Here is a 26,265-nt window from a genome sequence, read left to right on the forward strand (position 1 = left end):
TGGGGAGAGACTGGAAGCCCAATATCACACTGTTCTGTCCAGTTTGGATAACCCATACTGGCACAAAGGGAGACTTTTGGATTTTATTCTGAACACTTTTATAGACTCACCAATGGTCTATTCTGTACTTTCATTTGGTTACCCTACAATAGCAGTCTTCTAACTTAAATCCATCATTCTTCTGCTCCAAAGCCTTAAGCTTAGAATTTTTTATTTTTTTTTTAATTTCTCACTGACAATTAGATTTGCTCCTGCACCAGTGCAGGAAAGACTCAGCTGCATGGCAAGGAGCAATGTGATCTATGTGGTTGCCAATATTGGGGACAAGAAGCCATGTAATTCCAGTGATCCCAAGTGCCCCAGCGATGGTCACTATCAGTATAATACTGATGTTGTCTTTGATTCAGAAGGGAAATTGGTGGCACGCTACCATAAGGTAAGAAATAAACAACTTTGCACAGTTCAGTGCAGTAATTCACTCATTTTAATCATATCTATCCTTTTTTTCCAAAATTCTATAACTAAAATTATTGTGGAATATGTTTAGTGCCATGCAGAGGATCGGAGTGTGATGCCATGTTAAAGCAGGAGAGGTCACATTTTCAGTGTCTGTAGTTAGAGGAATTTGCTTTCCCAGCCACAGCTGCAGAATCCTAGCTGAGGAAGCTTTAGCCCCAATTTGTCAAAACATTAACCTTAAATGTTCCAGTCCAATCTAGTTCTTGCTTCAATGGGCAGCCACAATTGACTGCTCTTTCACAAACCTTATGAAGGGCAGAAAATTAATGCCACTGGTGAACTCCAGGCAATGCCTACTTGGTCTCTCTTAGGGCTTGTCTACACTGGCACTGTACAGCGCTGCAACTTTTTCGCTTAGGGGTGTGAAAAAACACCCCCTTGAGCGCAGCAAGTTTCAGCACTGTAAAGCGCCAGTGTAGACAGTGCACCAGCACTGGGAGCCACGCCCCTTGTGGAGTGTTTTTTTTTACAGCGCTGGGAGAGAGCGCTCTGCCGTGACTACACAAATCATGTTAAAGCGCTGCCGCAGCAGCACTTTAGTGTTGCCAGTGTAGACTAGCACTTAGGTAGCTAGTGACTTAAGTAGTCAGCTGAGCTTGTGAGGCCTTACATTCAATTTGATGGCATTTCTTTGTTTGGGTGTAATGCGATAGCTTCTGAATGCCACATCCAATCAATTTCAAAGTTACAGGGAATGTTCTAGGCATCAGTGGACATAGGGTTACCGTACATCTGGATTTTCCCGGACATGTCTGGCTTTTTGGTCCTCAAATCCCTGTCTGGGAGGAATTTCCAAAAAGCCGAACATGTCTGGGAAAATAGGGAGGCATGGTAAGGGGACCCCGAGTGCGAGTGGCTGCAGCAAAACTTACAGCTCCCGCGATCTGCTGGGGCACAGAGGTAGCAGGCAGCATCCGAGCACGCAGCCGCCTCCTCCCCGGGCTCCAACTTTCCCAGCTCCCGCTGCTCTCCACCACGGCGGGGGCGAAGCAACTTCCCCAGTGCAGCAGCAGCTGGAGCCCGGGGGTGGGAGGTAGGAGGGGGAACGTGGAGTGGTCAGGGGAGGGGGCGGAATTGGGGCAGGGAAGGGGCGGAGTTGGGCCGGGGGCAGGGAAAGGAAGGGGCGGAGTTGGGGGGGCCGGGGCCCCCGTGGAGTGTCCTCTTTTTTTTAGTGTTGAAATATGGTAACCCTAGTGGACAGAACCCTATGGATTTTGGTGAAAACTGGGAAAACCTGAAGGGTATAAAGAGGGACACATGCAGCCCCAGGCATCTGATTGGCAGAGCCAGCAGCTGCAACCACTTTTGTAATTGGCTGTAGAACAAAGAACCAATTGATGGCAGCCATTAACACCTTCCAGCATAACAGCTTCCCCATCTCAGCTCTCTCCATCCTCCCAGTTGTTTAAAGTGTTAATCCCCTGAAAAAGAAAGAAAAATATGAAAATAAGAAGGGTGGTAGGAGGAAATAAGGAGCCATGAGGGTGCACAAAAGCCCCTGGTATGGGGGGAAAGGAGAGAATGGGGGACACACAGAACCCTGACATTAGGGTGTCTCTGAAATGGAGGGAGATGGTACTGAAGGAGCTGGGTGGGGAGGAGTGCAAGGAGGAGTGCAAAGAGCCTCTTGGCTCAGTGTGCAATGCTCAGCCTACAGATGCAACAAATTATGTCACCCTCTAGTAAGGAATTATGAGAACAAACTGTGAAACTACAGTAAGTTCCCCAAACTTAAATTTATGTGTAACTGAAATCATGGTTTAAAAGCAAGGACACTAGAAATGCTAGGCCCTAACTTGCGGTATCACTTTTTCTGCTATTGTTGAAATTTAATTTAAGCTCCCAAAAGGCCATTTGGTACCATTTATAAATATGAAGGGACATTCTCTGGGGGTATGAAAAATCCAATATTTCATAAACTTCCTACCAATGAATAAATTCAAATACCATTCATGGAAAAGAAAAGGGAAGCCTGTATACTTTGTCTGACTTCTCTTTTTGTCTTTGTAATCCAGCCTCTTTCGATGTGAAAAAAAATAGAATTTAACAGAAACATAGACTCTGTATTCCCTGTATTTATGTAAACAATCTAACTGCACTGAGTTCCGATTTATATGGCCTAATATATTTCCTTTCTCTCTTTCCTATAAACAGTACAACCTCTTTGTGACAGAAACTCAGTTTGATTACCCTAAGGAGCCAGAGTTTGTCACTTTCAATACATCCTTTGGAAAGTTTGGCATTTTCACTTGTGCGGACATACTTTTCCATGATCCTGCTGTGGTCCTGGTGAGCAAGTTACAAGTGGATACTGTGCTGTTCCCAACAGCTTGGGTGAATACTCTACCACTTTTGTCTGCTAGTCAGTTCCACTCTGCATGGGCTATGGGAATGGGCATCAATTTTCTTTCAGCGAATACACGCAACTCCAGTTTAGATATGACAGGTCATTTACAATCTTGGGTTAACTGATTTGGTATCTTAGGCCCTGATCCTGCAAACTCTTATGCACATGCTTCAAGTTCAGCATGTGAATAGTCCAGCTGACTTCAGTAGAGCTACTCATATACTTAAATTTATGTGTGTGTGTAAGTATTTGCAGGATCAGGGTCTTAGTAATGAATGTTTACAGATAGAGTAGAAATAAAATGTTAAATTCAGAACCAAGTTATTTTTTTAGGTTAACTTGTAGAACTTAAATTTCTTGTTAAGTAATAGTTGCTGAAGTTTGATTTTATGGTTCAATGTAGTCTCACCACAGACCTTGGTTTTCAGCAATGCCATGTAACTATCGTTTGTTAATCGGATGCAACAAACTTGTATCTCCACTAGGTAGAGACTTAGTACTGAGGAAACTCAACTTAATTGAGTTGTGATGGCTGATTTTCATGCAATATCTGTTTGCTTTATAAAATAATATCAAACTTCCTTTATAGACTTGTGTTCCTTGAATTTTTTTTTTCAGACTTGTTAGGATTCATACATTATAGTTGTGTATGTGTTCATTGTGACAGAGCAATAGCATAGTAGGCCCATCCTTAACAGATATATGAGATTGTATAACACTTGCATAACTATTAATTTCAAATGAACAGACTTGTCATTCCTTTTTCATATATGAGACTTGTCCAATTTATAGCTTAGTATTACTGTGGGGGAGCAATTCCAGTTGATAGCTAGCACTAAACTTTTTGCTTCTTGGGCCCCTTTATTTAGGCATCTTCACAGCCATCTCCACTGATTTTGAGTCATTGCTATGCTAAAGTTAGATGGCCCTATTCTTTCCTCAGAGATTGTTTTTTGTGGGAGGTGGGTTGTTTTTTGGTATTGTAAAATAAAAATGATAGCCACACATTTAAGACCTACATGGAGGTGCAAAGGTAAGGGATTTCTTGGCACATGTTTTCCCTAAAACGTTTTATTTGCTTTACAGTGTTACCAGCCACTCTGCCAAATAAAAACTGAATAAGAGAGACAAGACCAAATCCAACAAGGAATATAAAAGAGTGTAATTTCTACCTTCCTTCCCAATCACTGTAATTTACACCAATTTTGTCACACTTACTAACATGTGATTTATCTCCCATTACATGTCACTTACATGCTGTGAAACCTTTGCGTTTGCCCTAGTTCCCATTGACATCAATGAGCATTAGACCAGGCTTATAGTGTGTAAAAGCTTTAATTTTGATTTTAAAATAGTTCTGACAATAATGGAATAAAACTCTGCATATGTTTAACGTGTGATGATAAAGTGCATAATATGAAATGGGTAATTCCTTTCTGATTAAAAGCTCCCTCTTGTCTGTCACTCACAGGGAGTGGCATCTATGCACCAAATGGACCCAGGGCATTTCATTACAATACAGAAACAGAGAATGGTCACCTCCTGGTTGCAGAGCTGAGTTCACACCCTCGTCTTTCTCCCACTTACCCTATTGCTGTCAACTGGAGCTCGTATGCCACAAGCATCAAACGATTCTCACCAGATGACCGTAATTTTAGCGGAGTCATTTACTTTGATAAGTTCACCTTCACTGAACTCACTAAGCCTGAAGGAAATCGAACAGTTTGCCAGAAAGACCTTTGCTGTCATTTGAGCTACAGGATGGTGGAGAAGCAAGAAGATGAAGTATATGTGCTAGGTGCTTTTGATGGCCTTCATGTTGTTGAAGGAGAATACTATTTGCAGGTAAAGCTTTTTCTCTTTATTTCTGATGGGGTAGGGTGGCGGAGGGCTGGAACATCCCTTTTCCATTTGGAGCCCTTCACATCTGCCCCAAGGGATAGTTAGATACTTCATCACAAAGTGCTTTCTTAAAACAAATGTTTGAGAAATAGGATGCTATTAACCCCACGGGTCTTCTTTACCCAGTTTAGGATCTTGATGCTTCCTGTTCTGTCTGTGATGTAAATGATAAGAGGTCTGTGATGTCTTTTCCCAGCCAAAGGTCTGGGTTTATCTTTGATTATAAGGGTTCAGAGAAGTTGGTGTCTGTACCTGGAAGGGAAGGCACACAGCCCTCCCTAGAAATACTAACTTTAGGAGACAGCCTGTTGCAGCACTTGCTGACTCAGCAGAGATGCTTTATCCTGTGGAACAGCTTGTTTCAACTTTGAACATTTAGCATCAGGTTGAAGCTATGCTCATGCTGATAGGACTCTTTAATGTATTACTGGGATTGCAAGCTAATGTATCTAAGAAACAGGGATATAATCCACTCTTTTCCCACAGCTTTTGAGTTTGTTCTTATTTCCAGTGTAGTATCATTTCTACAGCATTGTGTAAGCCTAAACGGATCCTTCTGTGTAGGACAGGCAAATATCCCCATTTCACTGACTGCGAAACTGAGAGAGCTTAATGATTTGTTCAGGCCACAAATCGTGTCAATTGCAGAGCTATAATTGAGTGGACACACACACACACACACACACACACGTGGCACAGGTGAAGCATTCTGTTGAACTACAAGGCATCAGAGCATCCATGGGTCTGACTTAATTATATGAGTAAATATTTTTATAATGCCTTGACAATCAGAGGTTTTTCCTGCTGTCTAAGCCTGGCTCTTGTTTACTGTAAGCTCTCCAAATATATCCCCTCTGTTTCTTCCCCATAGATATGCACACTACTGAAGTGTAAAAGCACAAACTTGAAAACTTGTGGGCAGCCAGTGGCCACTGCTCACACCAGCTTTGACACATTCTCTCTCAGTGGCACATTTGGCACTAGCTACATCTTTCCAGAAGTCTTGCTCACTGGGGTTCAACTGGCGCCTGGTGAATTTCAGGTAAGAGGATGCCCTTGAGCTGTTTCAGACTTGCATTTCGAAGGATCCTATTCTAAGATGACAAAGGCCAGTGCTAAACATAAAAATTGTCCAACTGTGACAACTTGGGTATGTTCAGAGGCCTTCTGCTCTTGGTAATTGGCTTGAATCAGAGATTGGGTTGTACATTGCATGCCTTTTCCAAGCTAAACTGAAATACTTGAACATATTAATGTTGCCCACACACTGCTCTGTTAATAGTACTATTTATCTTTCTTCTCTCAAACTAGGTATTAAGTGATGGACGTCTGATAAACCAGAATGGCACTTCTAAAGCAGTCCTGTCAGTGACACTCTTTGGAAGGTGGTATGAAAAGGACCCCCCACACCCACAACAGGCTTTCCCATGATGTGGCTATTGATGCTTTTCTCAGAATAGGAACGTCCTGTGATGTTAATCTGTGTTAACTACAGTCATTATCTAGTATCTTATTTTTCATATTCTGCAATCTAAATATAGTCTAGTTTCAGAGTAACAGCCGTGTTAGTCTGTATCCGCAAAAAGAAGAACAGGAGTACTTGTGGCACCTTAGAGACTAACAAATTTATTAGAGCATAAGCTTTCATGGACTACAGCCCACTTCTTCGGATGCATATAGAATGGAACATATAATGAGAGTTAATTGGCCTCTCAGAGTTGGTAAGACAACTCCCACCTGTTTATGCTCTCTGTATGTGTGTATATATATCTCCTCATTATATGTTCCATTCTATATGCATCCGAAGAAGTGGGCTGTAGTCCACGAAAGCTTATGCTCTAATAAATTTGTTAGTCTCTAAGGTGCCACAAGTACTCCTGTTCTTCTTTTTAAATATAGTCTGTCTAGTTAGTGCACGTTACATTATTGACATGATTCCATTACAAAACCAATTAATTGGACAGCAGCTCTGCATCTTTATTAACTGTTAGCCTCTGCTTGCTACCGGCTTGATTTTGCTGCCATTCAAACTCATAGAAAAACTTCCACTAACTTTAATATGGCGGGATCCAGCTCTTTATCAGCAGATATTGGCCTGAGCAACAAAACTCACTTTAGAACCTGGATTTTTATCCCCTTAAAACTTCTACTTTAGGAGTTGGGGTAAAGGTCACCTCTGGGATTTTGTTCAGGCCCACATCTAAACAAAACTGTTGATAAATCAGAGATTCATGTAAACTATTCATTAGATCCATTCTTCTGAGTTGTCAATCCAATACCTTCCATGAGTACTGTAACACTGCTCTACAGCCAAAATGCTTCTGAAATAAATGTAGTCAAACTTTACTAATTCTGGGTCACTGAGAATGAAAATGATGCTTAAAATTGTTGATTGGCTCTAGTTTTCAAGATATGCTATTGGGTCAGTATACACGACCCTTGACTTGGGAATGGCGGAGGATAAGTGAGTTATAAAGGGAAGGGATCTCAATTTAAACCAGAAATGACTAAAATACATCTTTGACTGGATCTATGAATAAATCTATGACTGGGTTTGGACAGTACTTGCTTTTTAGGCAAAACAATGAATGATGCAATCTGAAGCTGGTATTGCATCATACATGATATGAATTGCATCATGTTATTCCTAGAAGTCATGGATGATGCAATCATAACGAAGCTTACATCACTCTGCTGAACAAATTGCCCTATATCAACTCTAGAAATCATACAGTGTCATGCTCTCTTATTTGCCAGTGTTTGATTTTGCAAGGGGACACATTTCTGTTTAGCCAAAGTGAGCAGAGATGCCTCGTACTTGTGTGAACAGTGCAGATAACTTCTGCTATGTTTGTGGTGAAGTGACTTTTGCATCACAAAAGCGCAGTATAACCACTATGGTTAAGAAAGCCTATCACCTTTATTTTGGCTGCAAAATTGGAGCTCAGGACAAGAGGTGGGCCCTACACATATGCTGCAACACTTGTGCAACAAATCTTCGCCAGTGGTTGAACAGGAAAAGGAAATCTATGCCTTTTGCAGTGCCAATGATTTGGAGAGAGCCAACAGATCATACCAGCAATTCTTACTTCTGCATGGTGACTCCAGTTGGGAAAGGTGTGTCAAAGAAGAAAAAGTGGACTGTGCATTATCCAAACATTCCATCAGCTATACTCCCAGTACCCCACGGAGAAGGACTGCCAGTTCCTGATGCACCAGAATCATTCTCACTTGAGTCAGACGAGGAAGAGAATGAAACTTCTGGTCCTGAACCATCAGTGTCACAGGACCCACATTTTCTCCCATCCTCCTCCTCTGAACCACACCTCCTAACACAAGGTGAACTGAATGACCTTGTCAGGGATTTGGAACTACCCAAGAGTAAGGCAGAGCTGTTGGGCTCCAGACTACAGCAGTGGAATCACCTGGCAGGTGATGTTAGGGTTTCCATATTCCGTGACCGTCAAAAGGATCTTGTCCCATTCTTCTTCATGGAAGGTGATCTTGTAGCCTGCAACAACATCGATAGTGTGATGGCAGCCCTCAACATCGTTCACGATCCAGATGAGTGGAGACTGTTCATTGATTCATCGAAGAAGAGTCTTAAAGCTGTTTTACTGCATAATGGCAATGTTTTGCCATCAATTCCAGTTGGTCATGCAGTCCATATGAAGGAAACCTATGACAACATGAAACAACGTTTGAGGTGCATAAACTATGACCAACATCAGTGGCAGCTTTGTGGAGATTTGAAGGTTGTTGCTCTCTTGCTTGGTCTGCAGACTGGATACACAAAGTACTACTGTTTTCTCTGCGAATGGGATAGTCGTGCAAGAGATTCCCACTACATCAAGAAAGATTGGCCACTCCGACAGTCATTGGAGCCTGGGAGGAAAAGTGTTCAGCATCCACCACTTGTTGAATCAAGGAAGATTTTGTTACCACACTTACACATCAAGCTGGGTCTGATGAAGAACTTTGTCAAGGCCATTGACAAAACACAAACAGCTTTCAAGTACCTCCGTGGAAAATTTCCAAGGTTAAGTGAAGCTAAGATAAAGGAAGGTGTCTTTGTTGGTCCTCAGATTCGTGAACTTCTTCGAGATGATGCATTTGACCATGCACTGCAAGGAAAAGATGGCATGGAAAGCCTTCCAGTTAGTGGCAATAAATTTTCTCGGAAACAAGAAGGCAGACAACTACAGGTTGTTGGTGGAAAACCTCCTCAAGGCATACAAAAGCCTTGGTTGCAACATGTCACTAAAGATACATTTTTTGCACTCTCATCTAGATTTTTTTCCACTGAACTGCGGAGCAGTGAGTGACAAGCACGGCGAGCGATTTCACCAGGACATAGCATTTCTCCATTGTTGCAATCAGGGCAAATGGAACCCATCAATGCTTGCAGACTATTGCTGGACAGTGACAAGAGATGCTCCATTTAATGAATACAAGAGACAAGCCAAGAAGCGCCGTGTAGACACTGAATAGGACTAAACTATGTACATAATAGTTTTTTGCCTTTTGTTTCATAATAAATTTTATTTATATAACCCTTTTGCTGATATTTAAAGTGTTACATAAACAGGACAGGTGAAATATTATAATGTAAAGCAACCATAAACACATGAAAAGACCTAGGTTTACAATTTATGATTAAAACTCTACTATCTACACCATATACATAGACATAAAATGTAAAAACTTAAATATCTTAGAAACAGTAGCCAATCAGTTTTTTAATTGTCATATTTGAATTCAGCACATCAAAATACATAATAAATAGCACATTTTATTTCTGAAGCAGATGACTTCTCAAAAATTGTAGACCAGTGTAATTATTTTGAAAAAGAGAAAAAATTGAAATCCTTCAATTAGATAATGTCGTTACATTTTCAAATAAACATTCCTTTTAATAGACTATCCCATCACACCAAATTATAGTTTCAAATGATTCTGTTTTCCATATACAATGCATTTTCCCTGAGCATTGTACATTGAGCATATTTTAAGTATGTGGTAAATATGCTTATTTTAAAAATGGCAATACTGTAGTTGTGCTATAGTTTTCAAACAGCGATCTGTACCCATGCAAAAAGTCCTGAAAATGCCAGGAAATGTGCAATAATGTACATGCAAGTCTATGTACCCTCAGTATTTCTAATGCACCCATCACTATCAAAATAGCAATATAAAAAGGATTTGGGTGTGTTCTGCTGAATGTTCTGTGTTTTTTAGGGTCCTACATATACTTAACTTGTTTTAGTTGTTCTGTTGTAGTCGGTATACTCATGTGTGTAACTTCATATGTGTAAGTGTTCACATGAGTGGGGCCTATACTTTACTGCAAGTAGGACATGTGAACTTCCTCTTTATGGAGTGATTTAAACGGGGTGTTTGGTTTTTGATTTGGTTACTTTTCAAAGTGATTTAAGATATCAGTATCCATTTTTTTTATTATAATTAACTACAATTGTTTAAGATTAAAAAACCCTGCATTCAAATTGTAGTCTTCAGCAATTTTTACTTCTGTTTTTATTTTGTAGATGTACTTAATCAGGTATTCAACTATTGCACATGTGACCCAGGTTAAACATCATAAGATAGAATCACATTTTAGTCTGTATGTTGTCACTAAAATACAACCATCCTACATAATCCCAAAGGCAGCTATAATAAAGAGAATGGGAAAAACTCTTTTTAACTCAGTTACTGCACACTATGGGAGTATAAGTGATTTGAAAAAATCACAGGAAGAAAGGGAGAATGGAGGATATATGGATCAGTGGGAGGGGGGAAAACATCAAGTTTAGGATAGGGTGAGATTTCCCATACCATGACAAAGAAACCTCCTCTGTAAGGAAAGGCTTGAATAAGACATGTGATTCTGGATTCTAAGATTCCTTCTGTCTCTGAGAAATTTGCCTAGTTGAACCCAGTTTCTTTCTGTGACACCAGACTATCAACAGCCTCTGTTTCCCCAGGACAAGTCAGGTCTTAGCATGCCACACTAATCAGGTTTTCCTGCTTCACTTTAAATCAAACTAAATTAGTGTCAAGCTCTTAGGCCAATGCCGAAGAAATCTTCAAACGTATCACTCCATAAGCCCAGTTTATACAGGGTGCTGAGCCCCTTTTGTCTTACTAGGATTTGAAGGGGCTCAGCTCAGCACTGTATGTGCTGCTCAACCTTTTAAGGCACCATTCTTAATTGGGAAAAGCACTGTCTGATACCTGTCATAATCTCCACATCCGAGGGCAGAGATATTAAATGACTTGCCCAAGATCACGCAGGGTATCTATGGGAGAGCAAGGAATTGAACCAAAATCCTTGAGCCCCACTCCAATCCCTTAACGACAAGACAGTCCTTCTCTTCTCAGTGCAGTATGTGCTGTGTATTGCTTCTGAAGTATGGGTGATGCTAGGCACTTCTGTATTCACACCCTAGACATTATTGTGGTGGTCTTTGTACAAAATATGCCTTGTGAAGTATCATTTGAAAACTAATAACTCACTGATCATTAATTCATGTGATGTATGTATGTGATGGGCATTAAGAGTTATGAATATATGCTGGAATTATGCCTGAAGAGTGTGTAAACCAGGTATGGCAGGGGGACTTGTTAAACAGGTCTATCCTAAACAAAGTAATGTTTACCTCAATTTACATATAAGCATTAAACAAACTCATCAAGCTAACAAGGGGTGGAGGTAAACCTCACATTAACAAGTGGGGGAGAAGACAGCATGGCATGTATACCCAGCAGAAGAGAGAAGCGTGGTCTGGGTTTTAATTTTCAGAATAATTCATTTTGAAGGCTTACTGGCATGGGCAGTGGGTGAACCACGGGCTTGGGGAGGCTAGCTCCCACCAGCCTGCCCCTTCTGCCTGAGGCTCCACCCCTCCCCCCCGCCGGAGCCCAGAGACCCCTCCCCCAGCCCTGGAGTGCCAGATGGGCAGGCAGCGTGGCCCGGAGCAGCAGATGGGTGGGCAGGCAAGTGTGTTGAAGTCTCTAGCTGATCACAGCCCCCAGCATGCTAGGTGGGCAGGCAGCATGGCCCCCAGCTGTCCGGAGTCCCTGGCTGTAGGCCGGCCCGCATTAGCCCCAGCGCAGGGGCAAGATGCTGGACAAGGGCAAGATGCTGGAGCCCTCCCAAAAGTGGGGAGGGCCAGGGGCCCCCACCCAAGGTGGAGGTGAAGGCAGCCCCCTGCCTGGGGCAGGTGGAAGGACCCAGGCTCCCCACAGCTGCCCACGCAGCTCTCCCCAACCCAGCTCCATCCAGGGGGCCTCAGAGCCGCAGCCCGGCCATGATAAGAGCCAGGCAGGAAGCTGTGGGGAGCCGCAGCGAGCGCTCTACCTGCCCGGGGGTGGGGCCTTTGGCGGAAGAGGAGGGGAAGGGGGCAGGGTCTGCCCTGGTGAAAAGTGGACTGGGCCAGGCCCATCCACTTTCAAAAAGTGGGAGGGTTATGGCTCCCTGCATCTGAAGAAGTGAGGAGTGTTTTACCCATGAAAGCTTATGCCCAAATATATCTGTTAGTCTTTAAGGTGCAACTGGATTCCTTGTTGTTTTTGTGGATACAGACTAACACGGCTACCCCTCTGATACTTGTGTTTTTAGAAATACAAACGAACTATTGTATTTCTCTGAACTGTCCAGGAGAGGACTGGACATTGCAGAACATGCAATTTTGGGGAAGTCCAGGATTGGGAGTGTATTGGGGTCACCCTGCAAGTAGTAACCAAGGCTGGTAGAAGCCAGAGTGGGGCAGTGGGACTGAAGACAGGATGATTGGTTCAGAGCCACTGAACCAGAGCTGTCTAGCACACAGACAGAAACTCAGGGTGTGACCTGCATGCTCATAGGCTGGTTGGGAACAACAACAGCAAAGCATTGTGAGGCACCCAAAGCTGCAGGGCAGGCAGTGACACAACTTCTGACTGCTCTGAACGGCACCCCAGAACATGACAGTATGCGTAACCAAGTAGTTTGAAAAGTATGATCATTTCTATAAATATTTGGCAATTTACCCTTTTATTCTGTCTATTTTTGTTCAACTAAAACACTCATATTTGGCCACATATGAATGTGTGTCCGGAATCAGGCACTACAACACAGCTAGTCTCCAGGCAGCCTCATCAGTGCAGCCAGCCTGCAGCAGACTGCCTGATTGGCTGGAGAGGCCAGTAGGCTGGCTCTTAATCCAGCAGCAGCAGCAGCTCCTCGCTGCCTGCTCCGTGCTCATGCCCAACACTGTGACTGCTCCTGTGTTACTGTTTGTTTCAGTTCCTCACCTCCACTTTGACCTTCAGCTCTAGTTTCTGACTGCTGACTCTGGTTCCACCCTTAGTCCCTAGTTCCGATGCTTGGTTTCCCGCACCTACTGTGGCCATAAGGCTGGGCCACCCTGTCACCTGACCAAGTGTGAGGAGCTACAGCTGGGGTTCTTAGTTTTCCATGCCAATGGAAAAAAATGAACTCGTTTCAGGGAGGCTTCCAAGTTACCAAAAACGTCATGAAATATTAGTTGCTTCCTTTTTGCTTCCTTTTTAAAGGATCAGATCTGCTGCCAAAAACTGAACAGCTGACATCCTTCTCTAGACCTCTTGTTAACAATAGTGTATCTAAATTAGTGCTGAACATTTTAACTGTAAGCACAGCCAAAGACAAACTGTGCTCGACACTGCTTTAAAACCATGTTCGATGCTGGTTTTGTAGTGTTCTGAATAAGGTACGGAGAGCTTATATTTAACAACAAAAATGATTATAAATTAAACATGGCATGACACAGCAATGAGAGTCTGCTGTAAGCTTCAGCCAGTCAGTCTGTTCTGTTCTCTGCAGTCCAGAACCCTTCCTTCCAATATTGGATATGAGCAGGAACTGGCTATTTAATTCCATGGGAAAGGTCACATTGCTAAAAAAAAATTATTTTGAATTGGAACAAGAAGTTGGAAATAAAAATTTCTGCACAGAACAGCTTTTTTTTTTTTTTTTTTTTTTAATTCTGGGAAGGGAGAAAACCAGCCAGGGAGTTCGCCACCCAGACAACCCATTAAAGGGGGATGCTGGGAATTGAGCAGCCTGCTAGACGCCTGGCCAGCTGGCAGGCAGGCTATCAAGGAACCAGGCAGGGCAAGCTAGTCAGTCAGTTTGCCTGAGTGATTTTGTTGCTAGTTTCAGTGGAATCAACACATTCCAGTGGGATTTTGTTGAAATAGCATTTTCCAAAGGAAAACTATTTGTCAGAAAATGTGTTGACCCGCTCTAGCCAAAGTAGAGGCTGAACTTTGGTCTCTGCAGTCATTCTCTGTAGGTTTAGCTGCCCTAGTGTAAACAAAACTAAAGAGGACAAACTGTCTTCATTTTGCTCACTGAGAATGTGAGCGAGGTGAGCTGGATTTGGTTCAAGATGTATTTAAGTTCCCCAGCTATGTTTAAAAGAGCAGCATAAATTATTGTTCAAATGTTGGTTAATTTGGGCTCCTGACAGCTCTGTGTTCTTGGATCAGTTCTGAGATACATTCTGTGGCCTTCCTTGTCACTTTACAAAATTGTGTGTTAATGATTATTCTGAGGGCAGCTGCTACAAAAAACAAGACAATATACAATTCAAACTACTACCTGTGTGAATTGCACAAGTTTGTCTAGTATCAGCCTTAGTGAGAGTTGGACTGGACACAAAGTACAAACCTGGTACAAATTCTACTCTGCACAAGTCTACTGAAGTCAATGGAATTGCAAGTTATAGCAAAGCAAAATTTGGCCCACTATTTCTAGACAGATGTCATTTAGTGTGTTCCTTTGGCACAGTTATTCTCATGTCAGTGATTCAGTGAATATCACTTCCCTGTTTAACTGTGTAGATGGTTTGTTGTTGCAATATGTTTCTTTAGCTGTGGTAATCTTATTGCACAATGCTGTGTTTTCCCAGATAATTTCACAGAGAATTGTTGCCAAAGTAAACTAAGAAGAAAGCTGGACTTTGCCACCTGTCTTCTTTTCTCCTTTATCCTTCAGAAACTTGCTCTGTTTTCCATTTACCACTGAGCTTCAGCAATGATCATGTTCCAGCCTTACATATATGCTACGGTTTTTATACTCTCAATCCTTCAGACCTTTGCCTTGGACAGCTACATTGCAGCTGTGTATGAGCACGCTGTTATATTGCCAGAAGTCACTGGGAGTCCTGTTTCATCTGAGGATGCTTTGACACTAATGAACAAAAATATGGATGTTTTGGAAGGGGCCATCAAAGCAGCGTCCCAACAGGTATTGACTCTTGATTTTCTTAGTTATTTGTTTTGTTCCTGGTGGCAAGTGCTTAATTTAGCTGTTGTTTCAGGGTGCACACATCATTGTGACTCCTGAAGATGGCATTTACGGCTGGGTCTTCAAAAGAGACACCATTTTCCCCTATCTTGAAGACATCCCAGATCCACAGGTGAACTGGATTCCATGCACTGACCCTGAAAGGTATGCCTTATGCAGTGTCTTCCAAATAGCTTTAAAATATTGTGTTAATGGTCTGAAGAGGAGTGGATTAATGAGAAATGCAAAAGACTTGAGGTCTTTTAAATTTGACTCCAACATTATTGTACACAACAGTTAAATAACCTAATGTCTAAAATGTCCTGACTAACTGAACAGGCAATTCAGCTAATGATAAGCACTTTATCAACCAGGCAGTCAGAGGCACCATCTTTCTGAGTTGCCCGAGGTGCTCGACCCCCACTCCGCCCCAGGCCCCACCCCCACTCCACCCCTTTCCCTAGCCCCCCACTCCGCCTCTTCCTTCCCCGCTCCACCATCACCCCACCAATTCCTGCCCTATTCTGCCCCTCCCCTGAGTGCACCCTGCCCTCGTCCTCTCCCTCCCCCAGTGTTTCCTCCATGCCGCTGAACAGCTGATCGCTGGCGGGGAGTGGGAAGCAGCTGATTGGTGGGGCCTGCCAGCTGGCAAGAGGTGCTGAGGGAGGAGCTGATCATGGAGGGCTTCACCCACCATTTTTTTTCTATGGAACACCCACAGAGTCAGCACCTATGCAGGTAGTTATCAAGATGAACTCCTTAGTTGAGCAGCAATGCACAACTCTGGGTGAAAGGTTATGAGATAACAACATTATTATGTTTGGAGAAGATTCTGCTGCTAGAATTTGCCAATTCCCATTCTAATCTCCTTTTTGTATATTTTTCCAAACACAATTTATATGTGAGTTTATCTGAGATTGCCACATGATGGAGATGCGGTGTGGGGAGTAGCTGGATGGGAGATGTCTAAAGAACATCAGAGTGCTGCAGGAAGTTGAGTTGATAGCTTTATTATTACTTATAGCACCTAGAGGCACCAATCAGATTAGGGCCCCTAGTAAGAGCTTGTCCCTGCCCCAAACAGGTTTTTCACCCTAAGTTAAGACAAGGCACAAGTGTGTAACAGGCTGAGGGATTGGAGGAGGGGAAGGATAACTGTAATTGTGATGGGAACACAGGGCTGCATAGGCAAACTGCAGGTACAATTTTCAGGGTTTGTTTGTTTATAAAGGTATTCTTGGCACTTTACTCTGGTAGAAGAGGGTCTTGAAGAGGGATTTCAAAGAAGACAGGGTAGTGGCGTTACAAACTAGTTCAGCCAAGGTACTAGGCATTAGAGGCAGCATGGAAAAATGCTTGTAGGAGAAGTAGATAACCTGGGTTATCAAAATTGGCATTGTTGGTGGAACAGAAGAGGCAAAGGAATAACATAAGATACAAGTGCAGATAGGGAGCTTGGGGAGGAGGGAAGCTATGAAGAGCTTTAGAGGTATGTACAAAAGCTCGGCTTGAGCTCATGATCTAAAAGTAGCAGAGTAGCCGCAGTGGCATGGGCAGTGGCTCATACTAGCCATCCACGTACGTTGCCGGGGTCGGGTATGATTGTACCCCTGGCAGCTGATTGACATTACCAGTGAATGTCCTGTCTGTGTGGTGGGGGGGTATAGTATATTAAATACACCTTAGCTGGAGCTTTCATTGCTTCCAAGGTTTTGCATGGCTGGTATTGGGCTTAACTATCTTTAATTGGTTTTTAACTAATTTTTTTGTTTGTAGGAGCAGACAGTATGCCTTTTGGTATGTAAGCCATGCCTCTAAATGGATTAGAATATTTGTGAAAGGATTAACGTTTGTATTAGTTTACATAGGCTCTCACTTAAATCCAATTTGTAAAATATAGGCTCCTTATAGCACCGTATAGCCCTTGTGTATAATTTTACATGCATTTCTGTCCTCATTGCGTGAAAGACGAGACTTTTAAAGATGAGGGTTATATGGGATTCTGCCATCCCCTAGGCTCTGGAGTGACACCAAGTAATAGATCATCGTGTTCCCAGATATTGAACTCTCAAGTCTGTTGTCAGCCTGCTGAAGGGGCAAGGGTATGATATTTCAATCCTGCATGTGTCCCAAGATTCATGAGGAATTCTCAGAGCATTTGCACAGTTCTAGGGCATCTGTGCTGAGGATCAGCCTCTTCATGCTACTACTACAGCTCTCTCCTACTGGCCCTGCTGACACAGAGTAGCACATGAATCTGTATCTAGAATTTTGAATGTGTAATTGAACATTTCCATGAATTTCTAAAGGGAAAATGTTGTGTGTGTTTAACAATTTGCTAGTAAGTAGCACCACAGAAGTCTCTCTCCATTCTTTTTCATTTAAAGGGACAGATGAACCAATTTTAGTAGTTTGAGATGAAGTATATTTTGGACACACTTGAACTCTGCCCCATGAGCCATCATCTTGGCTATAGTTTTAATTGTTTTTTTTATAATGCATTATATTTATAGTGACAGGTAAAGTTTGCTGCTGATGTTTTGAAGATCATTGTAAAAACCAGCCTATGATCATACATGTGAAGAGAGACGCACTATCTGGGGGAGCCATGAAGAATAAATAAAGCCGGCCCTGTTCCTCCATTCCTTCCCATTAAACAAAAAGCACGTCAAGGAGAGGGATTCAAAATGCATTTCTTAGTGTTAAATATTTATACTGTAATACAAAGTTGAGAGAAATTTTTTCAACAAGTAGATTTTTCATTGAAAAATGCATTTTTTGGTACTCTGAAACTATTCACAAACTTGACAAATAGTTACAGCTAAGAAAAACAAATTTTTTTTTGATAAAGGCAAAATGCTTCATTCCTACTTTTCATTTCAAAATAAATTAAAATTTGGCCAATTTAAAGCGCACACACACACATACATGCATACACGATGAAAACACCCCAACATGTCTGAATCAAAATATAAAACTAAAAATTTTGAGTCCACTCAAAATGAATCAAAAACATAAAATATTTGAAAACTGGTTTGTTTTTTCAATTTGATGACAAATTTAGGAAAAAATTTATTTTGTTTCAAATTGACCTGAAAAATCCATGCTACATTCAGCTGTACAGTAATAGCCCCCATCTGTACAAATACCTAGGGAGATGCACACCATGTTCCACGCAGCTGACATTCTAAGGCCTCAATCCTGTTATAGGATTGTTGAGGGCAGACCCTTCCACCCCTGCAGAAGTCCACTGAGGTCAAGGAGCTGTCCTGAATTCTGATAGCAAACCTGCACAGCTTCAATTGCAGAATTAAAAAATAAGCAATATCTGTCGAAAGGCCTCCTAGTACTCAGCTGCTCCGTAACAGCTGCTGCTCTAAACGCCAGTGTTCCATTAAAATAACTTTGAAGTCTATTTTCTCATTTTTTTCAGCTTTGAATTTAGTTTTGATCCTGGTCTATTTTTTGTTTTGTGTATTTTCCTTTTGCCAAAAATGAACTAGATTTGCTCCGGCGGCAGTGCAGGAAAGGCTCAGCTGCATGGCAAGAAACAACTCTATCTATGTGGTTGCCAATATTGGAGACAAGAAGCCATGTAATTCCAGTGATCCCAAGTGCCCCAGCAATGGACACTACCAATACAATACTAATGTTGTCTTTGACTCAGAAGGGAAATTGGTGGCACGCTACCATAAGGTAAGAAATAACATGACACTGTTCTTTTCTGTCAGTCTGGGAGGGAAATCTCGCAAGGTGTCAACATTTTTAAATATCAGGGGGTAGCCATGTTAGTCTATATCCACAAAAACAACAAGGAGTCCGGTGGCACCTTAAAAACTAACAGATTTATTTGGGCATAAACTTTCGTGGGTAAAAAAACTTTACTTCATTTTTAAACTGCATTGGGAGGATTAGTTGAAATGGGATGGGGGCAGGAGAGTGCTGCTAGTCTGGAAGGTGTTAATGGCTGTCATCAACCAGTTCTTTGATTTACAAACAATTGCAAACGTGGTTAAAGCTGCTAGCTTTACTAACCCTATATCTCCCTTTACCCCCCTTTTGATTTTCCTGATTTTTAGCAAAATCAATAGGGTTCTGACCACTGATGCTTAGAACATCCCCTGAAATTTTGGAGTGGATCTAGTGTGGTGTTCAAAAGTTATCGCATAACAGAGAAATACCATTGAGTAGAATGTTAGATCAGGCTTCACTCAACCAGTTATTGGAATGGACTTGGAAACTTGTCCTGCATCACGGCCGCAGGGCTGGACCAAACCAGCTGACTCGGACTCGGGCTGTGAGGCCAAATATTGCAGACATTCAGATCAGGCTCAGAGATCCACCCCCTTGTGGGGTTTCAGGCCCAAACGTCTATGCTGCCATTTTTGTCCCACAGCCCAAACTCCGTGACCCCAAGCCAGCTGACCCAGCCTCTGAGACTTGGTGCCATGGGTTTTTTGTTGCAGTGTAGATGTACTTTTACATGTTCAATATGAAGGCTTTTAGATTTTTTTTTTTTTTAAATAATGCAGGTTGCCTTTAGCAGTTTTATAAAATGTTTCCAGGCTATTGCATTAGGTGCCTTTTAACAGTTTTTTCCCTATGGTTTGTTTTGTCAGTATAATCTCTTTATGTCAGAAACTCAGTTTGATTCCCCGAAGGAGCCAGAGATTGTCACTTTCAACACATCCTTTGGAAAGTTTGGCATTTTCACTTGCTTTGACATACTTTTTCATGACCCAGCTGTGACTCTGGTGAGCAAATTACATGTGGATACTGTGCTGTTTCCCACTGCTTGGATGAATGTCCTACCACATTTGACTGCTATTGAATTCCACTCTGCCTGGGCTATGGGGATGGGTGTCAATTTCCTTGCGGCTGATACACACAACACCAGCCTGGCTATGACAGGTAATTTGCTGTTTGGGGTAAGGTAAATTATCTTTGTAATACTGGATCTTTAGTCTCTATCTCTTCTTTGAGATTGTTTTATGCTGCACAATGTATTTCTTCTGAAGCCAAAAACCCCTGTGGTAGCCTTATTCCTAGCCTCAATATTCCTGATGCCAAATGAGGGCACAGCAAAACTCACTGTGTTTTTTTTTTTTTTTTTTCTTCTCTCCTTCCTAGCTTCTCAGGAACTTCCTTAGTTCTTTTTACTGACTTGCTATGCATGAACAAAATCTTGCAGCTTCTTTGCTTGGCTTCCCTGAACTATTAAATCTTGCTTTTTGCTGATAAACAGTCCTCTTCAATCTCCTTTCTCAATACATCACCCTCAAATGCTCTCTAGTTCAGCTAGTTCATACAAAGTTTTCAACAGCTAAAGAACAAGACTCATTCTGGATTACTATAAAATACAGTCGTAACACTGGGTAATAAATGAAAACCAGCATGCAAGATTCCATTTATACTAACCAAATGCAAGACTAGGTTTGTAGCACCATTCAGTAATGTTCAGACCCTTCAAACCAAGTTGTCAGGGCTGTCACAGGAGCACTGTTCTTCACCCACTTCTTTTAAAACAATGTGACTTTGTGTTTACTGAGAACTAAGCAGATGGAATATGATCTTTTAGCCAAGGGCCACGTTTACATTTTGAAACCTATTAGATCTCCTGCTTGCACGATTTCAGGGTTGGGTCACTGATCATATTCACATTGTCTGAAATAGAAGGGATGTCTCCCAGTCTCGCCCTCATCTGTGATATGAGGGCTTATCAATCTAGCAGATAAAGGTAACCAGATCCAATGGGTGGAAGTTGAAGCTTGACAAATTCAGGCTAGGAACGAGGACAATTTTTTAACCATGAGGGTGATTAACCATTGGAACAATTTACCAAGGATTCTGATGGATTCTCCATCACTGGAAATCTTTAAATCAAGATTGGATGATTTCAAGAAGATATGCTCTTCTTCATCCCCAGCTGATGGACTTGAAGCAGGAATTAAAGAATGGAAGTCCTAAGGCCTATGCTTTGAAGGACCTCAGACTAGATGGTGATAATAATAGTGCCTTCTGGTCTTAAATTCTATGAATGAATGAATATGGGATGCCTGTCATAGGATTCATCCCTTGCATAGAAACTCTTACATAGTGCTGACTGGAGTGTCATGCTGAGAACATCTGATATTTTGTCCCTCATGATCCATTCTGATTGGCAGAGGTGAAGAGCTTCAGGAAAGTATATAGGTGTGGCATGGAATCCAATACTCTAAGAAATGGTCCAGTTTCTCTCCTGGATTTGGCTTTATCTGGTCAGCCAGATTCCCCTAATGTGGAGTTCTCAACTGGGGTAAAGCCAGCATAGCTAGCTCCTATGCCATCCCCCCACCAGCCCTGGGGTAGGGCTGCAGGGTGAGTGCTTTGGGCTCTGGCTGTTCTAGGCTGGTGGTTGGCCCTTTGGGGTCTGTTGTCAGCTAGCATAGGTCAGAGCAGCCCTCAAGCTGCTTTGTTCTGCAGTGGGGTCAAGCTGAGCATAGAATCAGAGAGCCAGACAGCATTCCATGCTGCCATGCCCATCCCACTTCTGTTGTGCTGAGGAGATCTCAGCCACAGTGGAGAATCTGGCCCCCTCCCTCAATAAGAAAACCATGCACCCTAGGATGACCAGATGTCCCAATTTTATAGGGACAATCCCGATATTGGGGCTTTGTCTTGTATAGGCACCTATTAACCCTGTCCCAATTTTTCACACTTGCTATCTGGTCACCCTAATGCACCCTGTCCCTTCTCTAGGAATTGTAAGAAAAGACTTGAGTTCTTAAAGGTTTAATTTGGGAGGTTAATTTTTGGTAATGTTCTAAACATCATAATAGAACAAAACAGCATTGGGAAAAATGAAAAGGACAATATCATTCAAATAGCTAATCCTTTTGGACTGAAAATTCTGTCTGTCACTCACAGGGAGTGGTATCTATGCACCTGAAGGACCCAGGGCATATCATTACAATATGGAAACAGAGAACGGTCACCTCTTGGTTGCGGAACTGCATTCACAACCTCGTCTTTCTCCCACCTACCCTTCTACTGTTAACTGGAGCGCGTATGCCACAAGTGTCAAACGATTCTCACCAGATGACCGTAATTTCAGTGGAGTAATTTTCTTTGATAACTTCACCTTCACTGAACTCACTAAGCCTGAAGGAAATCATACAGTTTGCCAGAAAGATCTTTGCTGTCATTTGAGCTACAGGATGGTGGAGAAGCAAGAAGATGAAGTTTATGTGCTAGGTGCTTTTGATGGCCTTCATGTTGTTGAAGGAGAATACTATTTACAGGTAAAGCTTATTTTTGGGGACATGTGGAATACTTCATATATATGTTTATGAGACATCTTTGCATGGGAGATGCTTTTGGTTCCTGGGAGGAAAAAAGGGACAATGGTGTTTTCTCATGTTCCCCCTGCATAGCCCTTTGGTTGCTAGTGATGAGTTGATCCTGTAATTTCTAATGAGTCTGCTTGCCCTTCATGCCAAAAGTAGCAAGTCTTGGAATGGCCCTGGGTACAAACTCAGAGTTCATGTGACAAGAGGGAATTGATCTTGTATGGTAATAAATTATTCCACAATATAATGGATCTTTATATTCTCCACCCCTTTCTCTCTCTTCCCTCCCCCACCCCCCATTCACTTCACCATTTGCATTGTTCACTATGTTGTCTTAGAGACAGACTTCAGGATGGTAAGTAGCAGAAAGATGTCTTTGAGATGCTGTTAGAGACTTTGAAAATTAGAACGCAACAATCTTTTTCTGTCTCTTTCATCAGAGTTGATCTTTATCTGATGATTATTTTTAAAATATCAGTTGATTGCATTCAACTGTACAAGACATTTTACTCAGTTGAATTCACAAAGATTGAGTTTTTTCTTATTTGCCATGTCATGTCAATGAAGTATATGTAAAGCATAAAGTTTTATTGGAAATGTCCAAGGTTTTGCTCTGTTAACCAAACATTTGGGAAAGACTGTGATTGACCATTAAATGCTATCTTGCTGGAAATATTAATTTGTTTAGTCACATTACATAATACGGGCCGTCCTTTGTTTTTTGAGCAAATCTATTGCATTGGCTAATTACTGACAGGTCCTTTTTAGATTTACTTTAGTCTACCTATCACCAACCACTTTCCTTACCAGTTGTCACAGATGATAATCCCATTATGTGTCTCGATGTTTTAGCCTTTGATACATTTTCAAAAAATCACTTTGATGTTTGGTCCACTGATAAAATTATTTTAGTTCTTGCCGAATGTCCAGTGCTGTGGACCAAGTCTTTTATTTCTCCATAAAACAAGCTACAGCAGTTTATGCTGCCTCACGTTACCCTCTGATACACATCAACCCCAACCTGGAGGGATTGTCTCTGGGAATAAAAGGCTAAGTCAGTCTCTGTACCTATTCCAACCTTGGCATCTCTTCTGAGGTGCTGGCTTTATTATGTAGACACCTATGCACCAAGGATTGGATGGAGACATCTAAATTAACTTCTGATAGACCACCAGTCAGGCCACTAAGTGATTTTGTTGCTAATAATGTGTATAAGATTGCCTGAGCTTTCCATCAAAGAACTTGTCTTAGTTTTATTGGTAAAAAGTCAACTTTTCGATGGAGGAGTGGGAAGAACAAGTGGAAACTCTAGAGGTGGCTCTTAGGGAGAACATAAAAAAGGGTCCAGGCCAAAGGTGCTGACTTTTAGTTTTCCCTGGGGTGCTCCACCCTCCCTCTTCCCCAAGGTCCGGCCCCCACTCCACCCCTTTCCCCGAGGTCTGGCCCTCACTTTGCCTCTTCCTGCCCTTACTCTGCCTATTCCCACCTCTGCTCTGCCCCCTCCCCGGACCCTTCCCTGCCCACTGCTCTCCACCCTCCCCAAGCCCATCTCCCAGCCACCAAACAGCTGTGGCTGGTGGGTACAAAGCACCCACTATTTTTTTCCGTGGGTGCTCCAGCCCCGGAGCATCCATAGAGTCAGTGCCTAAGGTCTAGAAAACTGGAACAGTCTAGGGTGGAATAGGACAAGGAAGGGGGACAAAGTTTCAAGTAGGAGCAGAGGTTTCCAGTGGGTGGGTGGATCTGGAAAGGCTACAAGGCCAAACCCAGCTGGTAGAGAGAAACTGCTGCCTTTGTATGCAGTACTTGAGGGAGCGGAGAGCAGTATGGAGAGCCATACTGGGGAGAGGAGCTGGAGAGTTGGAAACTCTTTGATCCAAACAGTTGTTTCTGATGTACTAACTTAGTGCATCGTTGGCATAAGAATTGAGCTGAATTGGTACCATCTGGTCTTGAGGAAAATAAAGTCAAATTTTATCATTAGTAAAATGATTCTCCTAAATGTGTTCCTTTTTTCTTTCCCATAGATATGCACACTACTGAAGTGTAAAAGCACAGACTTGAAAACCTGTGGGGAGCCAGTGGCCACTGCTCACACCAGGTTTGAAGCATTCTCTCTCAGTGGCACATTTGGCACTAGTTACGTCTTCCCAGAAGTCTTGCTCAGTGAGGTTCAGCTGGCGCCTGGCGAATTTCAGGTAGGAGAATGTCTTTGAGCTGCTTCAAAGTAGCTTCTCAGGGGGCTCATAGGGGAAAGTAACAAAATATTGCAACAAAGTCAAAACAAAGCTAAGACAAACTTTTCAATAGTGGGGGGGGGAAGAGGGGACATGTATTGGGTGCCCTTTCGGTTTAGCAATTGACCTCAGAAAGCAATTTAGCTTTGTATGTTATGGTTCCAAGACTTTACTTAATTAAACTGTTTCTTCAAACTATTTAACATTTACCTTATAAATGCATGTCACTTGTGCACCATGGAATATTGCTGCTTTGTTAATGGTGTCATTTTATTATCCTCTTCTTCAACTAGGTATTAAGTGATGGACGTTTGATCAGTCAGAATGGTACATCTAAACCAGTTTTAACAGTGACGCTTTTTGGGAGGTGGTATGAGAAGGACCCACCATAACCACACTAGATATTGTTATTTCAGAATAACATCTGAAACATCATCCACCTAAACAATAACCGATGTGTTGTTTCCTGTTATAATTGTGCTTTGTTTAGTAAATATACAGCAGCCTATTTCATTATTATCGCATATTGAGAAATAAATCAACTGTGACTACTATTTTATGACTACTTATCTTTTATCACTGTTGAATAGCAGTTGCCTTTGTCTCACTGACTTCTGGAATTTGTTTTTTCTAGCATGCAAAAAACTGAGCATTATGAACCTGACGTTAACTGCATATCAAAATACTATTACATATTTTATAATTTTAGATAACTATGGGATTAATAAATAAAATAACTACAGGCCTGATCCTGCATAATAAATGCCAGATAGAAAGGCACACAAATGCAAGGAATAGAACCTACTCAGCATGCTGCCCAAGGATATGTGGCCTGTTCACTTCCTGTGTTTCCTATTATGAGTCCAACACTCGCCATGCTTACCACAGCCCCTTCCTTTTGCAGTTTCTCCATGACCTTCTGTGTGCCATACCCTCATGCTCTTTGGCACACTGGACTGTTGCACTATATTTAAGGCCCTTTGTTTTCAGTTTTAACTAGTTTTTATGGAAAAATCCCTGGGTTTTAAAAAAAAGCCATTTTTTTTTACCAATTTTAATGCAGATTTTGGAAGTGCCAGAACTCCCTGGACTCAGCTACCTTCTCCAGAAAGAGAGATGGGTGGGAGTCAGCTTGGTGACTCTGACTCATCCCCTGGGAATATAAGGGCAGAAGGTTTTAAAAGTTGTAAGTCTGGGTGTTAGAAGACCTTTCTCCAGACAACAAGGAAGACAGCACTCACGCTCCCTTCCCTTGAGGTGGCGAATATCAGGTTTAGTTAGCCCCTGCTGTGGGCATTGCGCTAGTCGCTCCTTTTTAGTGGGGCTGGAAGGGAATTTTTCCCTCACCACCATATTGGCTTAGGTGAAGTGGGGGTTTCAGGGAGGACCTATGATGGTGAGGAGGAATGGGAGTTAGGCCATACGTCGCAACTCATTTTGTAAGTGTGGGGCAGATGTCCAGTGCAGCTACTCCATAGGGAAGGCAGCCAGTGACTGGAAAAATGGCCTGGTAAAGGACTTAAAAAGGAGGTGCTCCTTAAAGGAATGGTGGGGGGGGGGAAGGAGAGGTTCAGGGCTCCTGTGACTGGTATGGCAGGGAGCCAACCAATGCCACCTTTC

The 26,265-nt window shown here is 42.3% G+C and overlaps 2 protein-coding genes across 10 annotated transcripts in view; both read left to right on the top strand.

The window, feature by feature from the left end:
• LOC117874922 (vascular non-inflammatory molecule 3-like) overlaps window positions 1-26,265 on the top strand; it is a 44,640-nt gene that overhangs the window by 5,726 nt on the left and 12,649 nt on the right. For 4 of the 9 annotated variants that reach the window (XR_004645113.1, XR_004645118.1, XR_004645117.1 and 1 more), the window contains 6 exons: window positions 244-436; window positions 2,674-2,965; window positions 4,338-4,711; window positions 5,640-5,810; window positions 6,080-6,308; window positions 6,668-7,185. Coding sequence is in view for 3 of the 9 variants with exons in the window: in XM_034765630.1 (XP_034621521.1) it covers window positions 244-436; window positions 2,674-2,965; window positions 4,338-4,711; window positions 5,640-5,810; window positions 6,080-6,153; window positions 14,704-14,707 (1,108 nt within the window). In the remaining 6 variants the exon portion in view is untranslated. Of the gene's footprint in view, window positions 1-243; window positions 437-2,673; window positions 2,966-4,337; window positions 4,712-5,639; window positions 5,811-6,076; window positions 6,309-6,667; window positions 7,186-14,703; window positions 14,842-26,265 lie in introns of those variants that run through there. The other 5 variants (XM_034765630.1, XR_004645115.1, XR_004645116.1 and 2 more) reach the window with 5 other exon arrangements.
• Window positions 14,806-25,199, top strand: LOC117874923 (pantetheinase-like). Its single transcript, XM_034765632.1, has 7 exons — window positions 14,806-15,041; window positions 15,115-15,245; window positions 18,584-18,776; window positions 19,700-19,991; window positions 21,987-22,360; window positions 24,436-24,606; window positions 24,939-25,199. Exons 1-7 carry the CDS (start codon window positions 14,829-14,831, stop codon window positions 25,035-25,037), a joined length of 1,473 nt encoding a protein of 490 aa, XP_034621523.1. The 5' UTR covers window positions 14,806-14,828; the 3' UTR covers window positions 25,038-25,199.

This window comes from Trachemys scripta, chromosome 3 (assembly GCF_013100865.1).
Source record: "Trachemys scripta elegans isolate TJP31775 chromosome 3, CAS_Tse_1.0, whole genome shotgun sequence".
NCBI lineage: Eukaryota > Metazoa > Chordata > Testudines > Emydidae > Trachemys > Trachemys scripta.